Genomic DNA, 23,494 nt, shown 5'->3' on the forward strand with positions numbered 1-23,494 from the left:
TCCCACGGGAGGGGGGAGCCACGTGTCTTCCCGCCCACGCAATTCACAGTGCCTCTGCCCTCGGATGGGAACAAATGATCATTTAATGGCGAACTTCCTGCCGGTGAAATTTTGGCTGAGCCGGTCACCTGGAAGGATAGAAGTTGTCTCCCATTCATTCATTCATTCATTCCAAATCAACCATTTTTTTCCCCAGTGTTTCAAATGTGTCTTCAGATTTCCTTCAGGATGCTATACCCTTGGCATTGAATAGGCTCAAATCGGCCCCAGCAAGACTGCCTTACCTCTCCAGGGTCTGTGACTGAATTCCTATGGCAGCTAATTGCCAGGTAACTGCTGGGTCTCCCTCACCAGCCTGTGAGCTCTGGGCAAGGCAGAAACTCTCTTTTGTGGTTGGATGCTGTTTTCCAATACTTGGTGCCATGTCTGACATTGAGTGTTAAAAATATTTTAAAACTTTTTTAAAATGAATATTATTTAACGAATGAAAAAAAATGAATATCTTCCTTTTTTTTTTTTGGAATCTAAGGCATTCCTGAAGTATTTAAAGGCCATAATCATGAAGAATCTTTAAAGAAAACAAAACACCCAAAAGTCCCCCACCCTCAATCATGTGTCTCTACCATGATATGTCACAGATCGACTCATTTAATCAAGATGAAGGGGATGGTGATGGTTTATCATATGCCTGGTGGTGCTTTCCATGGGTTACCTAGTTGGATCTTCATATCTGTCCTTGGGGTGGCTGATCTTTTCCCTGCTTTACAGTCAAGGAAACTGAGGCTCGGTAGATCATCCCAACACATCGATGAGGGAACCAGAGCTCACGTCCAGGTCTGTGATGCCATCTCTTCAAAGCCATGTCTTGGGGCAATTAAAGAAGAAGAAGAAGAAAACTTGTATTCAAAAGCAACCTTAAACCTGATCCAAGTTTCATCATTTAAAAAAAAAAAAGACAGTGTCTATACTCACAGCACAGAAATTGTAACAAAGCACTACTGAAGATTTATAATACCCCTTCAATTAGAAAGGGAACAGGGGGCTTCCCTGGTGCCGCAGTGGTTAAGAATCTGCCTGCCAATGCAGGGGACACGGGTTCGAGCCCTGGTCCGGGAAGATCCCACATGCCGCGGAGCAACTAAGCCCGTGCGCCACAACTACTGAGCCTGCGTGCCACAACTACTGCAGCCCACGTGCCTAGAGCCCGTGCTCTGCAACAAGATAAGCCACCACAATGAGAAGCCCGTGCACCACAACGAGGAGTAGCCCCCACTCGCCGCAACTAGAGAGAGCCCGCGAGCAGCAGCGAAGACCCAACGCAGCCAAAAATAAATAAACAAAATAAATAAACTTACAAAAAAAAAAAAAAAAAAAAGAAAGGGAACGGGAAGTAAGATAAATAATCCAAATGCAAAAGATGGGAATAGCAGACTTTGGAATTAGGCATTTTATTTAACTCATCAAATAATACAAGTTAGTTCAGGAAACAACAATCAAAATGTATTACTGGTACTAATGATATGTAGAACCACGTTTCCAAGAAATCTAATGAAAATAAATGCTGGAAATAAATTATTATGTGGAATACGGCAAATAAATAGAATTTTACAAAAAATAACCCTGTGAATATTAGAAAAAAAATGTGAGGTTCGGTGGAGCTGGAGAAAGTTGGAACTTGAAACTAATGCCTGAATGAGATGCAAGAAACAGCAGCACATTAATGAAAATTAGCAACAGACATTTGAACTCCTTTTCCTCATCCCCTTGGTTTTAGGAGTGATTTCTCCCCAGCCCCGAGACGGGCTTCGAGCCATCGCTCCTGACACCCACCGTCTAAGTGATGAAGATAATGTAATCGCAGCATCATTAGGAACCATGAAATCGCAATTCCTCGGGGAAGGAGCGCTATCGCTCAGTTACACAGAGAAGAGCGATTAATTAGCAGATCTCAGTTTAAAGTGACTATGTACTACATGGGTTCTAATCCCACGCCGGAGCAGCTCGCAGGCCTAATGAATTATCTGGAGGAAGTTGAGCTGGAGCCAGAAGACATCACTCAAAATGTGATAATAAGTAAAATAAGACAAACTTTAAAACCCTGAAACTTTAAAATGATAGATCATCCACTATCGAGGTAAGGCTGTAAAAGAAGCCAGAGTGGGGGAGGTCAGCTAATTTTTCCTCTCTCCTGAAATGACACTGTTGAGTATGCAATTTAATATTTGGACTCCATTTGAGGCAACTTGATCTAAATGGACTCATTCATTCATTCACTCCATACATATTATTTTAAAGTGACAACACTTTTATAGAATATGACGGGCTGGACCCATTCAACCCTTGGATAGTGAGTCCTCAAATGTCAGGCAAGGCAGATTGAACGCTGCACTTGAAACCCACCCCCTGCATTATGGTAGCTTTGGAAACAATTCTGAAATGGACATCTCTTCCCCCTGGCAGTGTAACTGGAATCAGAATTCTTACGATTCTCAGGAAGATGGTCCTGCAACCCAAACCCGGTTGGCACTCAGCCCCCTTGGTGCCTATGCTGAGCTTCATACTAGGCTCTGAAATTCTGATTCTCGCCGGAAAATAGGATGGATGAGCGCAGAGATCAATAAGTGGTCTTTGCACACTGTTAGGCTCAGCTGTCAGGCCAGCTGCCGCCTTTCCACTTCACAACTGGCTTGGATTCCAGATTCAACCTCTCTGGGCACTGACGCCTCCATTCTGTACGTATGGGAGGTGGCAGGTGGTCAGACTGGGGCCTTAGTTCTAGGACGTAACACCTGGGGAGAATGCCTGGGGGAGGGGCTGACTTGTCAATGGTGGTGAAACCCACAAAAGGGAGGGGCTGAACTCCTGTTTGAGAAAGAAGGGCTGTGGCTCCAAGGCTGGGGATTGGCACCACGCACTGGTTTCTGAATCCCTTTCATGGACTTTATCCAAGTGCACGTTCATGATGCGCCTGTGAGCAAGGGTGGAGAAGCACAACGCTAATGGTCTGGTTTCCTGATAGGAAAATGGACGCCCGAGAGGCAAAGTGACTCATCCAGGTGGGAATGGCTCCGAAATTTGCGAGATCCAGAGCAAGACGAAAACATGGAGCCCCATGTTCAAAAAGCAAGAAAAAAATGCTTTTTCCTTTCATCCCTGGTCTTTCTCTCAACTTCTCATGGGGTTTAAAAACTTCTAGTTAATGTTCTACTAAGTTAAGTCAAAATGTTAAGTTATTAGCACAAATTGTACCGTTCACTTTTATATTGTAGAGTGCCAGTTTTAAAATGCAAATATCAGCAGATTTAACACGTGTGGAATTGCCAACGTTGTACACTGTATTTCGTGGTTCTTAAGGGGGTGCCTCAAACTGGCCAAAAGAGACAAGCCAGACTCGGGAAGGTGGGAAGAAGTAGGAGAGGGTTCCCCCAGGCTTGGAGTGGGCCAATGGGGATTCTCCCGGGGGAGTGCAGACCCTCACGGGCCTGGGCCCTGCCTGGTAGCTTGGGGCCCGCATTGCCCTGGAGCCTGAAGGTCAGGTTCCCTTTCTCCCCAGTGGCTGGACGGACATGCTGTGCCCCAGGTCTGGGGCAGGAAGTTGAGCCAGGCATCTCCTTCCATAGGCCCCCTGCCCCAACTCTCAGCAGATGGGCAACCTCAGAATGCACTGGATACACTTGGTACCTGGATCGTGGGGACCAGAGGCTTGTCCCTGCTGAGCACCCCATGAATGCACCCTGATGCTGCCAGCGCAGGGCGGGGGCTGCAGCCATCATGCCCCGCCCAAGATACTGTGGGGTGTGCATGTCTGTCCCCGCTCCTCCCCATGCCTGTGCCCAGGTTGGGGGCAGGTGGGCAGCGGTTGCTGAGTGAAGGTGGGGAGGGGAAGGCCAAGTGGCACTAGGGTTCCAGGGGACAGAAGAGGGAGCGGCTGAGAACCAGACCCCAGGAACAGGGAGGTGGTGGGAGGCAAGACCACGTGAGCGGAGGCTCCAAGCCCCCAGTTCATGGTCCACTGCCCCATCAGACTTCATCTGCAAAACACAATTACAAAGATAAAACTATTAAGAATTTCAAGACAGCAACACAGAACATTAAACCCCAAGTGCAGGGGCCTTCTGAGTGTGGGGCCCCTGATACCGGCCCTGCACCCAAGACCACTCAGAAGCTCAGCAGGCCACGTCTCCTGGTCTTTCAGAAGGTTCTACATGCCAAGGCTGCCATCTTACCCCTGGGCCCTTTGCCCTGCTTTGTCGGGAACATTCCCGTTTCCCTGCCATGGATGACTGGAGTTGGCAGGGACCTCCCTTCCAGCCCAACTTGCTGGTTTGCTGGGTGAGGAACCAAAGCCAGGAACAGGGTATGACTTGCAAAAGGCACAGCAGGGCCCAGAGCTCCGGGCACCTGAGGCCCAACTCAGCACAGAAGATACCAGACTTTGAGAAAAGACCAAAGCCTCGTGGGTCTTGTTGCCAGGCTGTTCCTGGGTGTGAAAGCACTGTAGCCACCACCAGGACCAGGAGCATCTTCAGGGCCCCCCCCAGATCTAAAGCAGCATCCCCTCAGCATCAGAGGCCAAGGCATTTCCGGGTGTCCCCTGTGGGCTCCGCATCAGGGTGGGGCCTCTACTCGTTACTTAATTGTTTCTCACAAGATTCTTTCGGTGGAGGGGGGTGGCTAGTGAGGGTGGAGTGTGAGGAGCGATTGCAGGGACTTGAGGACAGAAAGGATGCTCAAGCTCAGATGAGGAGAAAACCAGGGTTTCCCCCGCCAGTTCCTCAAAAGAACAAAGATCTGACCTTTGGGGGGAAAAAAAGGGATCAGAGCCAGCATGGATGGAACTGAGTTTTTCTGTACATCACGGTTTAAAAAAACGTCACTGAGGAATGTCGGCCCCCGTGGTGTGAAGGCCAACACTACCAAGGAGGCTGGTGTTCCTGTGGCCGGGCCGTGGCTTCCAGAATGTGGTGCTGGTTGAAGAAGAGAGAAGCCCGGCCGGAGGCTGAAGATCTGGCATCCACCCCTGGCCCTGCCACTGACTTACTGGGTGATCTTGAGCAAGTCTTGTTCCCTCTCTGAGCCCCGTTTCCCCATCTGAAAATGAGCAGGTTGTCTAATGGCCCCTAAAGCTCACACGGTTTGAGGGCTCTGTGAGCCCAAGCTCGTCCACCTGCTTGGCTTTTGCCATCCAAACTGTCACCAAGGTGGCCAGTATGGAGCTCAAGGGACGCTGATCCATGTTTCCTCATTCTAAAACCCCGCTCTCGGGCTCTGTGTGTTTCATCTCTCCTCAAAAAGGAGCTCAGGGAGGCCCGTCCGGAGGCCGGGATGCCCAGGCGCCTCCAGGCCCCGAGTGCCACGTGCCCAGACTTCAAAGTGTCTCCAGTGTCCGGGGGTGCTGCAGGGGGAGGGTGACCAACTCACCCACGTGCCCAAATCTGGATTCTGCTTCTATTTTCCCCGTTCCACGTGGAGGACAGAGAGGGGAGAAGAAGGGGAGAGAAGCCTTTGAAGAAACGTCTCCTGCCCTCTCTGCTCAGCCCGGCCACACTCCCGCGGTGCACCTCTTAGCCACTCGGCAACTTTTTTCCGTTTCATGATATTTTGGGTTTCCGATCGCCTGCCAAGTCAAACTTTTATCATTTAATAAGCAGGGAGAAGAAAATCCTCCAAGTCAGTCCCAGTCTAAATGGTCCCCATTCCTGTCCCCGGCCTCACCTGGCTGGTCCTGCTGCACAAGGGGCCAGTGCTCATGAGGACCCGTCCACTGACAGGTAAGCGTCAGCCCTACTCCTGCTCCAATGGGGCGACCGCACAAACGTAGTCGTGGAGATTGCAAGGAGGAATGAACACACAGCACTGCTGTTTGGAAAGGACTTTGCCAGGCAATTTATGGACATGGGCCTTAATCTCAGGGGCAGCAGTGGAAGGCGGCAGAGGCAGGGGCATTGCAATGTGATTTCCAGGCCCTGAGAGTCGCTTGCCTGAGACCAGAGAGCAAGACAGGACGCTGGGCATGAAAACAGCTTTCTGACCACCAGCCCCAGGGCTGGGGGGTTATTTTACCTGTTTTCTTATCTATCTTCTTGACCATGTGTCTTTGGGGCCTGGAACATAGTAGATGCTCAATAAATATTTATTGACTAGCTGGATAAATCTGATTCTACCTCTCATGCTTCAAACAGGGAAAGAAAGATTTGATTATTTAGAAGTCTCGTTGGGGACAATAAGGAGCTCATTGAAGCCATCTAGCTCTCCTCGCTCTGTGATTTCTCGGGAGGGGTGGGCGTGGATGAAGAAGAGATGGAAATGATGCAGAGAGAGGCCCTGAGGGTCACAATGCCCCGCTGTGCCAAGACCCCTGGGTAGGGCAGTGTGGGGAAGGTCTGCTCAGGGCATAAGTGAGCCGTCTGGGCTCTTCCCTAAATGTCAAGTTGGGCACCGCAGTGGCCTTGGCCTCCTGTCACCTTCAGCAGGACCTGGACAGGAGGTTGGAGCGGCTCACGGAAGGACGGAGTCTGCTGGACCCCAAGGTAACCTGTGCTAACGGCACCCCTACCTCCCTGTTCTGTCCTCCTTCTCAGCAAGGGCACTGCTGCGGGAGGTGTCCAAGGGCCCTCAACCTGTTACCTCTCCTCGGCAGAGTGCACGTGTTCTCAGAACCCCCGTGTCTGCCTGAGCAGCCCTGGGCCCTGGCCGGGTGTGTGTGGACTTTCGGGGCAAGGCTGTGTCCCCGGTAACCCATCCATTACCCAGAAGGGTAGCTGATGCCAGGAGAAACCTCCAGAGAGCTGGTCCCAGGGAACCCAGGCCCCCTTCCCTTCTCCTCTTTCTTCCAAAGACCGCTAACTACTCCCTTGAGTGGTGGGTCGCTTCTCCTCCAAATGCCAAATCTCCCACAGGAAACGGTCAGACTGGAAAGGTTCACCCAGAGGGATCGTGGCTGATGAAGCTGCCTGGGGGATTACGAATCTGCATTTTTCCAGGGTCCAAGGTCAGAAACCAAAGGAGTGAGTCTTTAAAGGTGGGATTTCAGGTGTCTCCCAGCCAGCCCATAGGGTGTCACCATGCAGGGCCCTGGCTGACCTTACAATTGTACACCCTTCAGAGGGCCAAGGCCTTGGCCACCTCCTGTGTCCAGAAGAGAAGCGAACAAGGGAAGGGGGCAGTGTGGTCGGAGCCTCAGGGAGTGGGGTTGGCAGGCTTCTGTCCCCGCCTTTACCAGCCTACGGCCTACGCTTCTCCACTGAATTTAGCAGCAGCTCCTGTCTCCCAAGGAGGTGATGGATTCTAGCCACATTCTCAGTTCCTCTCCCTTCTGCTGATGTAAGACAGGGAAGATTAAGAGGAAAATGCAGTACAGTGAGGCACACTGCCGAGCCCGACGGTGGGTATACGGTGGGCCTCCGTAAGTGTCAGCTGAGGGCGCCTCTGAGGCCAGGGTCTTAGGCAGAACTTTCTGGAAAGAAGCTGGAGCCCGAGGCTGTATTCGTTCTCAACTCTGTGGGACCTCGTCATGCAAAAAACACTTCTCTCCAACTCAGGTACTTTTCCTGGCAACATAAGTTAAAAGCAAAAAAGTTGAGGCAACAAAGCAGCACTGAGCTGGAGGAGGGCCTTGGTTCCCCCTGGTCCTGTCCCCTCCTGAGTACACTTTGGGGAGGCCGGGGGACATGGAGGGTGCGCCGCACTGAGCAGTGCCTGTCCTGCCCCCAGGAAAGTCCAGGCGGCTCTCAGCAGAGGAGTGTGTGTGGTCGATCAATACAGGCTTCGGGGCCGCTGAGCTATTATTCACGCCAAAGGGCCTTGTTTGGATGAAGGGAAGGAGGGCTGCATGGGTTCACAGAATCACAGGCCGGAGCTCTGCTCCTTGGCATCTCCCCCTCTCTCTGTGATATCTTCATTATTTATGCAGCGCAAGTAGCGAGGTGATTCAGGGTAAGGAAGTGCTTTCCCCACAGCTTGCTGGGAGCCCCACGAGGCAAGGCAACAGGGGTTGCGTGTGATTTGGGCCAGGGTTCCAGGAAATATGCACCCTGCCTTTCCTCTCCTTTGGCTGTTTCTGAAGGAGGGGCCCAGAGTGGCACAAAGTGGGGCCTACTTGCCTGTGTCCCTCCTTCTTGGCTACTTCCGGGGGTGAGCCCCCCTAACCATCTCCATCCTTAACCTGCACATTGCCTGTTCCTTACCTCCTCATACACTCCCATTCCTGTCCTGCCATCTTGGTTGCCCCATCATCTAGGTTTGCCCCACCGTCTTGGTTTGCCCTACTGTCTTGGTTTGCCCTACCGTCTTGGTTTGCCCTACCATCTTGGTTGCCCCACCATCTTGGTTGCCCCACCATCTTGTTTTTGCCCTACTTGCCTCTGGCAAGCTGGCTCTGGAACATTCACCTGTTACTGACCTGGAATTCTCACAGACATGGGCAGTCTCTCTCAGCACTCAATGTGTCTTTCCTCCAGCACAACAGGAGAGGACACTGATGTTGGCTCCATCACCCATTTCAGGACCCTGTATCCAGCCTTGGCTCTAATCACACACCCTATTCTCTTGCCTGTACCTGGCTGCTCTTGGTTACCCTTCAATGGCTCCCTTCTTGGGTGCAGTGCCGACGGCTTTAAGAACTTTTCTGAGCTGTCCGTGTACACAGTCGCCTGCCCCATTTTAAAAAGGCTGACATCTTGTCTAAGAGCCACCTGACTATTCCCATAATGTGGGCGGCCCCTCGCAGGTACCACTGGTTTGAGTCCAATGTGCTGCAGGCAGAGTAAAGTCATATAAACAAGTGTTTCCTGGGGTTTCGTTTCAGGTTAGTGAGTTATGGCATAGGGCGAGGCCAAGTTTGAGGGCCGCCGTCTCATCTCAGGCAGTAACCTCGACCAGTGTCTCTGGGAGTCAGATTGGGGATGGCTCACTACAGAGTCTTCCTTCCTTCTTTCTGGAAAAACGACTCTGAGCAAGCCTTTTGCTGAGGTATAGAGTCCATTCCAAAGGTGGCAAGTTGTCGTGTGGCTAATCAGGAGTGGACTGAAATGGAGGCTTGAGATCCCCCAGACCCTGGTGTGTCTGCCATTTCTAAGCCCACAGTGACCCATGAGGCTCGAGGCCAGGCCTCACCTGGCTCACACCCGCTGGCCCCTCCTGTGCCACGGCTCCTGTAGGGCCATCTGTCCTTGTGTGGGCGACGCTGAGAGGTGCTGTGCTGGGCGAGGAACGTGTACCATCTCTCCCCTTCACATCCACAGAGAAGCTGCCCAAGGGGCCTGGTCTCTCTGGGGAGGAGGGTGGGGTGGAAGTAGAAAGAGGCTGGGAGAAAAGTACTCCCCATTCCCTGATATTGACCAGAACACCCCAGCTCTGCCAATGAACCAGGGTTCTCAGAGTGGCTGTATGGTTATGTGAACTCATCGAATCAAACAGGGTGACCAGATGCGTCCAGCAGTTACAGCATGGAAGATGCCATTGACTTCTGACTTAGGATGATGATGATGATATTGGAACTTTTTCCCGCAGGCTCACAGCCCATGGAAAAGCCAAACACTTCACAGAAAGGAAAAAAAAGGTGGAAGGTCAACCCCAGGAAAGTGCTGCTTCTGTTGTCTATTAGGGAAGCACTGTTTGCAATGAGGTCATTGATGACACAGAGATGGCCCAGACGTGCCCCCATCACACCCTCCCAGCGCCAGCCAGCCGGACACACAAGTGTTCCTTTGAGAAGTCCTACTTACTTTCACTCCAGACCGGAGTCCTCCAACCACACACTCAGCTAAAGGGGGAGGCAAGTGGACCAGAGACAGGGGATTCACAGCGGTTCCTCGGAAACCAGCCCCAGCCATGACCAAGCAGCAGTCCTTGGCTCCGGACACACATTTCTCCCAGGAAAGCCATCTCCACTCCCAAGCACTGGGTGCCCCACTGGGCTAGCAGTTCAAACCAAAGAGATGAGGAAATCATGGCTGGTAGTTAATTCTCAACTACCTAGACAAACGGCTATAAATATTTATGATAGGAAATTTCATTATTTAAAAATGCTGCTCTAAATTTCCAGCTATCTCCATGAGAGTGCCGGCCGAACAGGTTGCAAATTAAGAACAATTATTTTTGTCTTCTGCATTTGAATAGAACTTACAGCTAAAGTCATTTAAAGGGGTTAACATCCACCTTAATTAAATATTAAAGTGTGCCTGTACCTGCTGCTTTTGTTGCCCCTTCGAATAAGATATAACCTATTTTTGACAAGTTTTCATCTTTCTCTGTGGAAGACGCTACATGAAACCAAATCAGTGGCAAAGAGGAGAGTAATGAATAATCTATTTCATATTCCAACAGTATCCAGAGCTCGGAGTGGAAAAATATTCAGTCGGATGATGGCAAGAGGCTGCTTGGGTACCACATGACACAGCTAATGTTTAAATAATAATAATAAAAAAAAGCGATAAACAAATCATTAGCCCTTAACAGTTTAATGCAATTTGTTAATGAACGTAATGGTGGGGACTAATAATGAAAGAAAATAAAAACGTCTAAACAGGCGCCAAGTTGCTGGCGATGCGCAATTATTTCCTTGTCAAGTTTTTATGATTTAATGAGCCCCTCTGGGACTGACGGCTGTCAGTCAGTCGTGACTTTTTGACACCATTACAACTTCAAATACAGCAGCAGGCAGGCTGTTTTCCTCGGATTTGAAATACTGAAATGATCTGACAGTTTTAAAGAAAAGATGTGCAAAAGAAAGAAAAAAAAAAAAAGGAGAGAGAGAGGAAGAGAAAGACGGTTGCTTTCCTTTCTTTCCTTTTTTTCCTTCCCCCTCCTTTCTTCTGTGGAGTAGATAATCTCTGGATGCTGTTTGGTAATGAAAATCCAATCACTGAGGTCATTATCTGATGAGCTTTTTGGAACAGGCAGGCTTTTTTCCCCCTCTTTATTTCTTTACTTAATGATAACCCTCAATGGGCTTGCCCCGCATGGGACGGCCAGAGCTGCACAATTTTGTTCACCATTAATTTCAGCCTTTGAAGCTCAGGGCTCAGAAGCAGTAGCAAAGCAAACCCCCCACCAAGCTGGTTCCAAAATAAGACAATCCAGCCTGCCTTAAACAGAATAGCAAATGGCCTCCCAGCCCAGGCCTGGCAGCTGACGTCAGGCCCGCTGCATTTGCAGGCATTCGTCGGCATTCGTCTTCAACGTGGAACATTTAAAACTCTTTACAACTTAAGAGACTTTAATTAAATTGCTTTTGATTCTGGAGCAGGGCAGCATCCGCTTTATTTACGCTGCCAGGGAAACTGTTTAGTCTGCATGAATTTTATATGGCAAGGGCTTCCTCCTTCCTCTTCCTCCTCCGTCTCCTCTTCTACACCCCACCCTTCCGTTGAACATAATTTTTAACAAAGGCTCCTGACTTTAGAGATATTCGTCAATTTCACATTAAGTTCCTAGAACCTTTCACAGTTCTATGAATGGCTTCGAATTTGTGGGCTTTCCTCCTTCCCCAGGGGAGCAGGGTGAACAATTTTCCTCCCCTGGGGCTCCTCTGAGTCTGTCCTGCAGCGTTCGAGAGGGCCAGGCGGGAATTCAGGGGCCTTCGGACCAGCTTCCTACAAAAGTGGTCACTATCCCGGTCTAGGGGGTCGCTCTTGAGGTGAATTTGATGGGGATGTTAGGCCAAGGTTATCTGTTCATCTTCTTCCCACTCTCAGGGTTCAATTGGGGCAAAATCTCAGGCAAGGGTTGATAATGACATAGAACCCTAAAGAAGAAGCCACTGAAGGGTGAGCGATACACTCCCTCCTCATTTCCTCTTTCAACATGAACGTCAGGTGTTAGTGAAATATTTAGGAGCCAGCGAGTTTAGATGATCAGATCAACCTGGCTTGCCAGGTGGCCTTAGGAAGAGTCTGGCGGCGTGAGGTGTTGCTGGGTGACCGATTATACACTTTAGCTAAGACCAACTGTTTCGAAGGAAGCTACCAGAGAGGTTGGTAGAGTACTTCCCCACCATTAGAGTTGCAAAACGAGAAGGAGATTACTTGTTTCCCTGCTTTTTCATTGTTTCTTCGATGTGTTTAGCAGGTACAGAATTCCGTTATCAGAGTAAAAGATTCTTGCTGAGATAGATCCCTTAAGCTGATAGGAAAATTAGTACAGCCTTCCCACTCCTTTGCTGGCCTACTTCGCTCTGCCAAAATCCCACACCATCCCTGCGAAGTAAATGCTGCAGCTTTATTTACACAATACTAAATGATTTATCTGAACACATGCAGGCCCTAGCCTGTTTCGATAAGTGCAATTTCTCGGGTGGATTTTGCCATTCTGCATTTCCTCTCTAAACCATAATGGTTCTCTCCTGAGTTGGGGAAAAAAAAAAATCAAGTGCTGCATCCAGGTGATCTCAGCCCATGGGCACAGGTGGTTAGCATTTTTTATGAAGGGAACAGGTTTGCTTTTCAAGGATTCAAAGCTTCCAATTATACTCAAAAGATAGAAAGGACCCTGTAAGTGCCTACGAAGTCTTAAGAAAAACACATTTTGCTTTATGACTAGTGGGAGAATGACCTCAGCTTGGGCACTTTGAAGCCTGATCATAAATGAACTCATCTTAAATGCAATTCCCGGTTACCTCGGACAGAAAGAAATCCAAGAAAATCACAAAGCATGGCAGAGGTTTGAATACATCGTGAATTCAGGAAGGCTGTGCTCACATTTGTTAGTGAAAAACCCAAGCCATCCTTTTGTAACGCGCTGCAATCCCTTATTCTTTTAAAGGAGGTTAGTGAACATTTTCCATCAAGTTTATTTCCAGTGGATCAGCCTATAGGACTCTACCATATTGATAATCACATTTGAAATTTCTCACTGAAGGAGTCAGGTTCTTGCTCTTCCTGAAATATTCATGCTCTCTTTACATACTGGAATGGATGTGGAGAGAACCCTGTCAGACCTTTTACATGTATGAGGGCTGCTTTTGGCAGTGCAAATATTAAGACGGAAAGGATACAGAGATGCTTACACAGGTCAGGGGAGAGGAGGTCACCATTAAATACCATGCCGGGGCTCTCTCTGCCAGCAGATTCTGGGGAGTATGGGATTTTTGGAAGGCAAGGAAATCTTTCTTGTAGCCAGTAATCAAAGTTGTGAAAAGTGGATATTGGGCAGGCTCAGCAAAAAATATTCTTGGGTAAAAAAAAAATACATATATATGCATAAAAAAACAGGGAAAGTGCTAAGTCAATTTCCTGCACAACTGCTATTAAATACCCACCTTTACAATGAAAGCTCTCAGGCAGGTGCACTATATTCATTATTCCTGAGGAGGAACAGGGCTGGTGTGCTGGGCCGGTCACTGGCCCTGGCTGCTGCGTGCCTCTGCATTTTTCATGCTCAGACATCACAGAAGGGCTGATCGGTGACAAGAGGTGTGTGACAAACAGCACAGCCCATCAGAAGCCCCCGTGACTGCCTCATCATGCCCTCTCCCAAACCATGACCCCTGACATGTCCACAGGGCAAGCGAGAATGTCACCAAGGCTATTTTGGTCAGTAGATGAAATTACCAAAAGGCAAATAAACATTCGCCTTCCCCTATGAAAAACAAATCTGGGTGAAGACAAACCTAGAAAAGGAAGCCAACCCACATGCAAACAGGAATAGGAAATATTTTTACACTCTTTGCACTTCAGCTGAACAGCGGTGAGAGAGAGGGAGGGTCATTCAGGCCCTGTCAGCGCGAGAGAATGATTCATGTGACCATTTTGTCTTAATTACTCAGCACGAGCCACGGTCGCTGTTTATCAAGGAACAGCAGATACATCAGTGTCTTCTGACAGAAAAAGTGATCGCTGTCAGGATGGTGATAACCAGGACGATGGCCAGAATGACGATCAGGATGCGGTTCTGGATGATTCTAGGAGAGAGCAAAGCAGGAAAAGCGATTCACACAGATAAACCGAGGACAAAGATCATATAAGACCAAGTCGGCTAATCAAACGGAGGCTTCGCGGATGGGGGTGGGGAGCCCAGTGTGGGCTGTGCGTGTGCGTGTGCCTGCGTGCGTGCGTGCGTGTGACCACGCAGGTCTGTGGTTCCACAAACAATCCACCAGCAAACAAACGACGCCACAGCGATTGTCACGAGGCACCCGGAGAAATGCTTCCTGAGAAGCTGCAGCGAATCAAATGGCTTTCTGGTCTCCGAGCACCATGCAGTAATCTTTCAGTGATCAAGGGCCCCATGCGAGCTTCTCTTTTTAATTTAACATGTGAGACAAGCCTCATTTTTTTTGCAGTGTTTCCCGCGAAAGTGAAAGACTCCAAGGAAACATATGTCAGTAAGGTACTTACCTGTACAGAAATACCCGGGGAAAAGTAAAAGAGAGACTTAGGAAGAAAAGGACAAGATTAAGAAGCAAGTGTCAAGCTTGCAGCTCAGGCTATGAAACCATCATCTGTCACTGGGGCTCACGCTCCGTTACGCCGAGAGGAAACGTTACATGTGCTCCGTGGCAAAAAAAAAAAAAAAGATGGAAATGAGGAATAATACAAAGTACCCGGGTGCCTCGTGTGCTCTGGCTGGTGGGCCCTCACCTCTAGGGATTCCAATCCCCTCAGCTCTGGCTCTGCCAAATGCAGATGGGGAACTGGGGACTCAGAAGGAGAGCCAGAGTGCAGATGCACGCTCCAAGATGCCTGCAGAGGGCTTCTGATGAAGTTGTTTCATACTTTGTTACCTCATTCTGAGAAAAGAGGTCGAACATCAGAATGCCTCGTTGAGGCTGTCTAAGGGAAAAAGCTGGGTCAAACAGCCTTGCCCACGCTCGCTCCCACAGAACCGACCATGCAGAAATAGAGGCAGAGTGGTGGGCACTCCGGCCGGCTGTCCATCCAGCTGTCAAGACCCCACAGCAAACCCCATCTGCCCGTCCGCCAAATACCAAGGAGAAAAAAAGGTCTGCTGCCTTGTCTAGACACAGAACGTGGGATGGGGACGCCCATGGGAGGAACTAGGTGGGACCAGCCAGGCCCCCGGTTTAACAGAGACCCCACCCTCCTAACTTTACATCTTCGAGAAGAAATCTCTACAGGGCCTTCGCAGCCTTTTCTAGCTTCTGGGTGAGTTTCTTTCTCGGAAGAATGACAACATCCTTGTGGTTTCAGTTGCATTCTTCCTTGCGCAACCCCTTCTTCCCCAAACCTAAATGGATGGATGCAGACGGTCACATCAGACAAACCCACTCCCTCGTGGAGCCCTGGAAGGACTAGCTCCCTCTCCTCCTGACAGGTTACAAAATGATCACATTTGCTGACACGTCTTCCGCAAAACTGCTTTAGCGCCTGTGTCCACTTTCCTCCAAGGAGATGAATGATCCGCTCGGTCCTCATTTATCACGTAATGCTCAGCTAAGATCTGTCTCGTTTATTTCTTCCCTTCCCCACTAGAAAGGCTGCGCCCTGACATTAATTCTTCTGCGATGACAGCTAATTCAGACTTAACAGGCCATATTTACTCAGGAACCAGGAAGATTCTCGGTCCCCAAAATAAATAAATAAAAACGGGACTTCGCGGCTTGTTAAAGTGAGGCTAATTACGAACACTGATCGGTGTAACTTGGTGGCTTGATTTAAAACCCAAACTGATTTTTTCCCCCTTTTCCCTGGAAGGGGCAGAAGTCTTCAGAACAGTCCCTACACATCCCATTTGCCCAAGTCACTGTCAAATCTCTATGTACCACAGTCACCCGCATCAGACTTGCAAAGGAAATCAGCAAAATGGAAGCTCAGCAGTGAAACAGATTAAAAACTCTTTAAAATTCTGCCTTAAGTCATCCACGGTAGTGTGTCTCCCGGATGACAACCATTTTATTTGTGGGTTGAGGGCCCCAAGGCATCCATGATGCTAATTTATAAAGGATTAACTGTGGGTGTTACCTGTTTAATCTGAGGCATGGTTAGAAAAATGAATACACAGGATTCCCTAAATCCTCGGCTCTTCCCCAGTCTTCCTAATTGGGCTTCCCTCATCTCAAAGCAAAGAGTGGGTTTCACCCATGCTCCTTCCTAATAGCTTGTATCTTTAACTCAGTCAGTGCACACACACCTGATCCCAAGAAGGGCACCACTGGGTCACAGACATTCAGAAAGACCTTGGTGCGTCCACAGAGCCTGGAGCCTTCACTTCTCCAGCCCCAGCACTCGGCATGGTTACTGGCATGTAGGCCCCCAGGAGAACTGTCCAAAGGATGATAATGAAAGAACGCAGCCTCTGTAATTGTAATCATTCCATTCAAGGGAGAATGGAGAAGAAATCTGTGCAAATTTAATTTGCAGGAAAATCGCAAGGGAGTCTGCATAGAAAAGGCTGAAGTTAAAAGCTGACGTAAACTCCCCAAAGATGGAACACTGTATCATGGTGTCTTCTCAGAGCACTACTGGGTCAAATGGGGAGAAGGAATGGTCCTCATGGAACTGTGTGCTGGCGGTGGAAGAGGTCAGCAGGTGAGAGTATTTGCTTTCAAACAAAGATATGTGGGACAAAGGGTGTAGAGGCGCAAAAAAAAAAAAAAAAAAAAAAAAAGAGTTGGAGCTGATAGAATTGGAAGTAAGCTTGACTCTGGCCAGGCCACCAACCCAGTTTTGGGCCTCAAAGGTGTTGGGCAGATACAATACCTCTAAGGGCCAGAAAAGTGAGCTGTTGGGGCCTTTGAGTGAATAAGACCAAGACAGCCTGGACGGGGAAACAAACGCTGGCATTGGTGGGCCCCATCTATGAGGAGGCCTGGCCTACCATCACAGCCAGGGGCCGCTGGCAGGTATTGCTGTAGGCAAAGCAGAAAGGAATGCAGAGTCCGGAAAGAATCAGGTCCACAAGCCGGGAAGCGGGGTTCCCAGCTCGTGAAGCAGAGAAGGAACTTTGGGGGAAGCCCAGAGTAACTTCCTTCTAACTTTGGACAAGGTTGTGGGGGGCACTTTATATTCAACTAGGTCTGCCACAAGCGGTCTTAATCTCCCTTTTGAAAATGCAAAGTGTGTTTACCCAGTAAATAATGTAAGAAAGAATATACACTTGAAAGAAGACATCCATTGAAACAGCGAGGCTAAATTGCCTCCAGGCAAAAACATGTGCATTTGCATGCTGCATTCTATTAAGTGAGCAGGCTGTGGCTTTAAAAGAATGCAGAGCCAAATTAAAAGGAATGTGGGCCCGAAACATCAAGGATTCTCCAAGTTTACATTATGAATCACAGTGCTGTTGATACAAGATGAATTAACCATTTACTTTGAGGCTGAACTCACAAAGTATTGTTGAAAATACCGATCCCCGTGTGGAACCCAGGGAGCAGCTAATCTTTCCATTGCCAGTCTCCTCCCCCTCTGGAAACAAGCTCCTGCGTGTGGCAGCCGGAATCACAGAAGACTGGTTAAAGGGAAGTAAGTAGACGAGGCACCTGGCACAGCTCTCTGCTCTCGCTGGAGGAACCCAGGAATTCCACTGTAGTGGGCGTTTCCACATTCACCAGCTTGCACATCCTTATTTCTGGGCACCCTCACCTGTCCCTTGATGTTAGATGTGGCCACGTGACCTGTTTTAGTCCATGCAATGTGAGCAGGAGAGCTAGGCGTCACTTCCAGGTGGAGGCATTTAACTTCCAGGGTTTGACTCTCCAGCTGGCTCTTCCCTTGCTGTTCTGATCTAGGAGGCTATAGGTTCCAGGAGTGCAGCTACAGGATGGTGGAGACTCCTTCCGCCTGGATCCCTGAGTCACCCCATGGAAGACTATTGCCCTGGAGGCTCAGTGGGACTCACAGTGGACTTGTGTTAAGGTAATGAGATTTGGGGGTCGTTTGTACTGCAGGATAACATCAGCTATCCTGGGTGATGCACCCCTGACCCCCTTCTCCAACAAGATGGGGTGTCTGGCCAAGCCAAGTGGTTTAAAGCATCCAAGAAGCCAAGGTATAATGGCGGGTGAAATGACTTCTTTCCTTGAAGAATAGGTTTTTTGCCTCTTGGTTTTCAAAAGCTGGGATCCTCATCTCTCCATACTTGGTCGTTAAGACTCCTCACTGAAGACTCAAGAGCTTCTTCCAGCTGTAACCAATGCCCGTGTGTGTTCATGAATGTTTCAGCAAGCTCAGGTGGGGCATGCTGCTTCCCACGAAGAGCAGATACGTGCTGGCCGCATTCATTTCTCCCTTCCAAACATCTGGCGCTACCCCTAGCCCCAGGGGTAGAGCTGTGACCTAGGCTAAGAGGTCAGTGTGTTACATGCCCCTGACCACAGTGACTGGACCAGGAGCAGGCATGTGAATGAAGCCAGTCTAATAGAGTGAATGTCAGAAGCTTTGCTTGGAGTGCAAGGTCAGGTCACCTGGACTATGTGGTGTGCAGATGTTAGGCCTGGATCTGCTGCAGCCATTTTGTTTCCATGAGGGAAGCCAGCTGAAGAAAGAAGCTGACCCATGGAGGATAGCAGAGTTGAAGAAAAAGCAGAGAAATGGAACCGCATTCCTGAAGACGTGGACCTCTCTATCAATCATCCTTCTTTTGGACTTTCCATTATATGAGAAAATAAATGAATACTATTTCTGAAGTCAGTTTGAGCTAGGTCTTCTGTTATTTGAGACCAAAAAGCATTTAGGTTGATTCACTTTAATTTCAAAACCAAGTCCTTGATCAACGGCATATTTTCCCCACCTCTTCCAGGAGAATTTCCCGACCATGCCCCTTGCTCACTCATGTATTTCTCTGTGTGTGCCCCTCTCTTACCACTACATTTGCCACACAGTTTTATGATTTCTGTTTCTGTGCAGGTTTCCCCAATAAAAAGTGGCCCCTCTACGGTCTGAATCTCCTTTGTCTTTAGTATTCCCAGTGCTTAAAATAGAGCTTGGCATAGACATTCTCAAAAAAAAAAAAAAAAAAAAAAGCTTGCTGAATGTATGAATGAAGGTTCATGTAGTTGTCTTCCTGGTTTCTAAGAGCTGCTTGTAGACAAGCACAGCTTTAGGAGTTAGCTCTTAGCCACTCTCCCATGAAGCATGCCAGCAGTGTCCAAATCCCTATACAAGCCTGCATTCATTTGTTGGAGAGTGCACGACACGCCACAGGTTTGATGCTCCATCCTGCACACGCTTTCCTGCCTGACCGCAAATAATGATGCCTCACCTTTGGGGTCTGACAGAACAGTACCAGTTGGCAGGACATTTAGCAACCAGGAGAGCGGGGGGCGGGGCGGGGTGCAGGGGAGACGCTGTGCACAGGAGCCTGTATCGTGTCTCTTTGGGAACTTTCCAAAAACAAGGACCAAGGGAAAGGCTCTCCAAGTTCTACGTCCAATTCAATGGTAATATTCACCAGAAAGAAATGAAAACAGGAGTAGGGGAAATGGTTCATTGTAATCAGCCTCTAACACTAACTTTAATTTGAAGCATTCTTTTCAAAGCTGGGTACCTGGGTGCCTCTGAGCTACAGCTGTGTGTTTGTTGTGTCCACTGATAAAGCCCATCCAGGGTCTTCTATGTCCTGTGCCTTCAGGAGGGATCCCCAGCTTCACCCCAGGATTCAGGTGGGGCAGCCCCCAGTCTCTGATTCCACAGGTGGACACATGACCCAGGCAGGCCCGGCTAATTACAGCTCTCTGGCCCCTGCACAACCACTTGTTCAGGAATTGGCATGCCACTCAGGCCAGATAGAGTCGCCCGGGGATTCTTCCTAAAAAATCAAGAAAAAGGTCCTCTCTTTACTGGGATTGACTGTAGGGACAATGGAAGCCTAGAGCAGCAGAGATGGGGGGATGGGGGAGTGGGGGGCATTCTTATCACCACGCAGGAGAGGAACCTGCCCGAAGGATGGCACACAGAGGAGCAGAGAGCCCAGAGATGAAGAAAAAGACAGGTTCCTAAAGGCATTATTTGAACCCCTGCTGTGTGCCTGAGGAACTTCCCAGTTATAGGAGCCAAACAATTCCCTTTTGATTCAAGCAAGTTTGGCTGGGGCTTCTCTCACTTTCAACCATACTGACTGTACTGAGTTGAATAGCTATCCCCTCACCCCGCCCCAAATTCACGTCCACCTCAGAATGTGACCTCATCTGGGAACAGGGTCTTTGCAGATGTAATTTTTTTGTTAAGGGTCTTGAGATAAAATCATCCTGGATGTAGGGTGGGCCCGAGATCCAATGACTGGTGTTCCTTATGAGAAGAGACGGCACAGGTACAGGGAAGAAGGCCCTATGAAGTCACGTGCAGAGACTGGAGAGATGCTGCCACCAGCCAAGGAAAGCGTGGGGTCACCTGAAGCTGTAAGAGGCAAGGAAGGATTCTTCCCTAGAGCCTTCAGAGGGAGCAGGGCCCTGCTGACTCCTTGATTTCAGACATCAAACCTCTAGAACAGTGACAGAATATATTTCTGTTGTTTTAAGCCCTCAGTTTGTGGTGCTTTGTAATGGCAGCCCTAGGACATGAATACATGAAGTTCTCAGATCCAGACCAGGATATGGACCCGGCCTTCTTGTCTTGGCCTTTACAACGACCCTTCTCCATGTCTCCACCTCCTTGTCTTCCTGTGAGGTCAGGACAGTCCCAGCCTGGTTCCCTGGAAGCTTTGCATACAGCTGTGGGGCTCACAATCTTCAGGAGCTGTTGGTTCTTTCATCACAGAATGAGATTTCTGTTCATGAACAGAGTAGTCAGTGGCCCAAAGCCATGTGAAATGAGGGACCTGAGGGGGCACATCCCACGAGACTCCTGCCTTTGGGATAAGACATTTAAAACAAGAAGAGGGACTTCCCTGGTGGTGCAGTGGTTAAGAATCTGTCTGCCAGTGCAGGGGACAGGGGTTTGATCCCTGGTCCAAGAAGAACCCATGTGCCGCGGAGCAACTAAGCCCATGCGCCACAACTACTGAGCCTGTGCTCTAAAGCCTGCGAGCCACAACTACTGAGCCTGCGTGACACAACTACTGAAGCCCGCGCGCCTAGAGCCCGTGCTCTGCAACAAAGAGAAGCCACCGCAATGAGAAGGCTGCACACCGCAACAAAGAGTAGCCCCTGCTCACCGCAACTAGAGGAAGCCCGCATGCAGCAATAAAGACCCAATGCAGCCAAAAATAATAATAAATAAATAAATACATTTATATATATAAAAAAAAAAACAACAAGAAGAAAGCCAGATGTTATCTCTGGGCCAACTAACTAAGCCTTCCCCCACCATTCATAGTCCGTACTTACTGACCTGCATTTAGGAGTGGTCAGTTATCCACAAGTCCTGAGGGAACGGGACACAGGAGGGATATGTTTTAACAGGCAGAGAAGTGAGCATGCTCTCCAGCAAGGCGATGAGGGGACAGGAGCCAGTATCTGAGCCCTGGGACACCGAGGCTAGGTTCTGAGTGAGGACGAGAAGTACTCTGTTTCCAAATTTCTACTTAATTTAAAGGGATTTAAGCTTTTCTGTAAAGGGCCAGGTAATAAACGTATTAGTTTGCTAGAGCTGCAGTAACAAAGTACCACAGACCGTGTGGCTTGAACAACAGAAATATATTGTCTCGTAGTCCTGGAGGCTGAACGTCCAAGATCAAGGTGTTGGCAGGTTGGTTCCTCCTGCGCGCTGGGAGGGAGAATCTGTTCCTCGCCTCCGCGCCAGCTCCTGGTGGTTTGCTGGCAACATTTGAAGTTCCTTGGCTTGGAGAAGCACCACCGTGATCTCTGCTTTCATCTTCACGTGGCATTTTTCCTGTGTGTGTATCTGCATCCAAATTTCCTCTTTTTGTAAGGACACCAGTCATATTGGATTAGGGGACCACCCTGCTCCAGGATGTCTCACCTTAACTAATTGTATCTGCAAAGACCTTTTTTCCAGACAAGGTCACATTCTGAGGTCCTAGGGGTTAGTACTTCAACATATGGATTTGGGGAAGGGGAGTGGGGGAGGGGAGAACACACAATACAACCCATAACTGTTAAGTATTTTAGGCTTTGTGGGCCATACGGCCTCTGCTGCAACTACAGGATTCTGCCCGTGTAGTGCAAAAGCAGCCCTAGACAATACGTGGACGAGTGACCATGGCTGTGTTCTAATAAAACTTTCTTTACAAACACTGAGATTTGAATTTCATGTAATTTTCCCACATCAAAAAATATCCTTCTTTTGATTTTTTTCCAACCATTTTAAAATGTCAAAACCATTTTTATCCCACGGGCCATAGAAAAACAGGCAAGGGGCTAGATTTGGTGTGCTACCTGTGGTTTGCCCACTCCTGGTCTCAAAGCTAAAAGCTATCGAAGGCAAGCCCTCCTCCGTTGGAGAATGTGGTGGTCCTTGGACCATGCGCAGATGGGAATGGCAGGTCTGGCCAAGTCCCTCTGAAGAGAAAAGAAAAGCCAGAGTCCCTGCCCCGAGGGAGCTGACGGTGTCACAATGAGCAATCAATTACGGAAGCCTGACAACAAAGGCTGTAATTAGAGTAATGCCAGCGCCGGGGACAATTTGTTGTGTGTCCACAATCCTGGATTTGCCTGGGGTGACCTGGAGCAAGTCACTCCGACACACTTGGGCTTCAGTTTCTTCCCAGCAAAATCAGCCAGTTCACCAACCACCCCAGGGAGAAGAGGATTAGCTCATTAAAGATTATAAAGCACTTTCAAAAGGTAAAGCCTTTACATGCGTGAGGTCGGCAAATAACTCTGTGAAAGGAGATGCAGTTTCAGGAAAGGTGACAGGCAGGGGGAAAGTGGTCAGAGGCTGGAGGAGCTGCCTGGGAAACCTCCAGTGGCTGGCGGGGAGGTGGAGGCAGGTGTCCAGGAAGCTGCTGCCCCACCCCCCACCAAGACTAAGCCCACCAGGCTTCTCAATCCCACAGTCTGGTATATATCTGGGCCTCACGGTGACACTATCCCCAGCAGGGCGAGCCTTCCCTCCAAGGTGGCCACATAAACATCAAAGGCAAAGGGAGGGCATCCCATTGGCTGGCTTGAGGACACCTTCCCAGCCTGGGAAGGCGGCCAACAGGTACCTGTCGGAGCCCATTGATAAGCCCGCCAGGGTCTGACGAGTGGTGTGTAGTTACACTGCACTCTACATTGCCAAACGGGCACCTCGAATTTCAGGCTGGGCAGTGCAGCCTCTGTTATTCTGAACTATGGACTCAATGATGGCGGGGCCTGGAGAGCTTTGCTGGCTACCGGGCTTTCAGATACGATCAAGGCAGCTCGCTTCAATCAAAAGACTTGGAAAGAACTTGAAGAAAATCAAATAAGGATGCTCTAGATATGCAAGGTACACTTATTCCCTCCCAGGTTTGCAGACAGCCAGAGCTGGAAAAGGTCTCCACACTCTGGTCTGGAGTCTTCGTTTTAGAGTCGAGGACCCTGAGGGCTTGAGAGGTGGAGGGATGTGCCCAGGGTCAACCCTGTGGGGCACAGCCAGGTCTCCAGACCCCCAGGCCCGCTCCTGTTTCACTGTGATCCTCATTCTCAGGCGAGCGGCCAGGGCCACTGTGGCGA

The 23,494-nt window shown here is 49.2% G+C and overlaps 1 protein-coding gene across 7 annotated transcripts in view; it reads right to left on the reverse strand.

Moving 5' to 3' along the window:
* Positions 1 to 675: 675 nt before the first annotated feature.
* The window catches only part of VTI1A (vesicle transport through interaction with t-SNAREs 1A), a 363,113-nt gene continuing 340,294 nt past the window's right edge, over positions 676 to 23,494 (reverse strand). For 2 of the 7 annotated variants that reach the window (XM_061194933.1, XM_061194861.1), the window contains one exon: positions 10,445 to 13,900. In XM_061194933.1, coding sequence (XP_061050916.1) covers positions 13,807 to 13,900 — 94 coding nt within the window. In that variant the 3' untranslated portion in view covers positions 10,445 to 13,806. Of the gene's footprint in view, positions 865 to 10,444; positions 13,901 to 23,494 lie in introns of those variants that run through there. The other 5 variants (XR_009701475.1, XR_009701471.1, XM_061195004.1 and 2 more) reach the window with 4 other exon arrangements.

This window comes from Eubalaena glacialis, chromosome 1 (assembly GCF_028564815.1).
Source record: "Eubalaena glacialis isolate mEubGla1 chromosome 1, mEubGla1.1.hap2.+ XY, whole genome shotgun sequence".
NCBI classification, from domain to species: Eukaryota; Metazoa; Chordata; class Mammalia; order Artiodactyla; family Balaenidae; genus Eubalaena; species Eubalaena glacialis.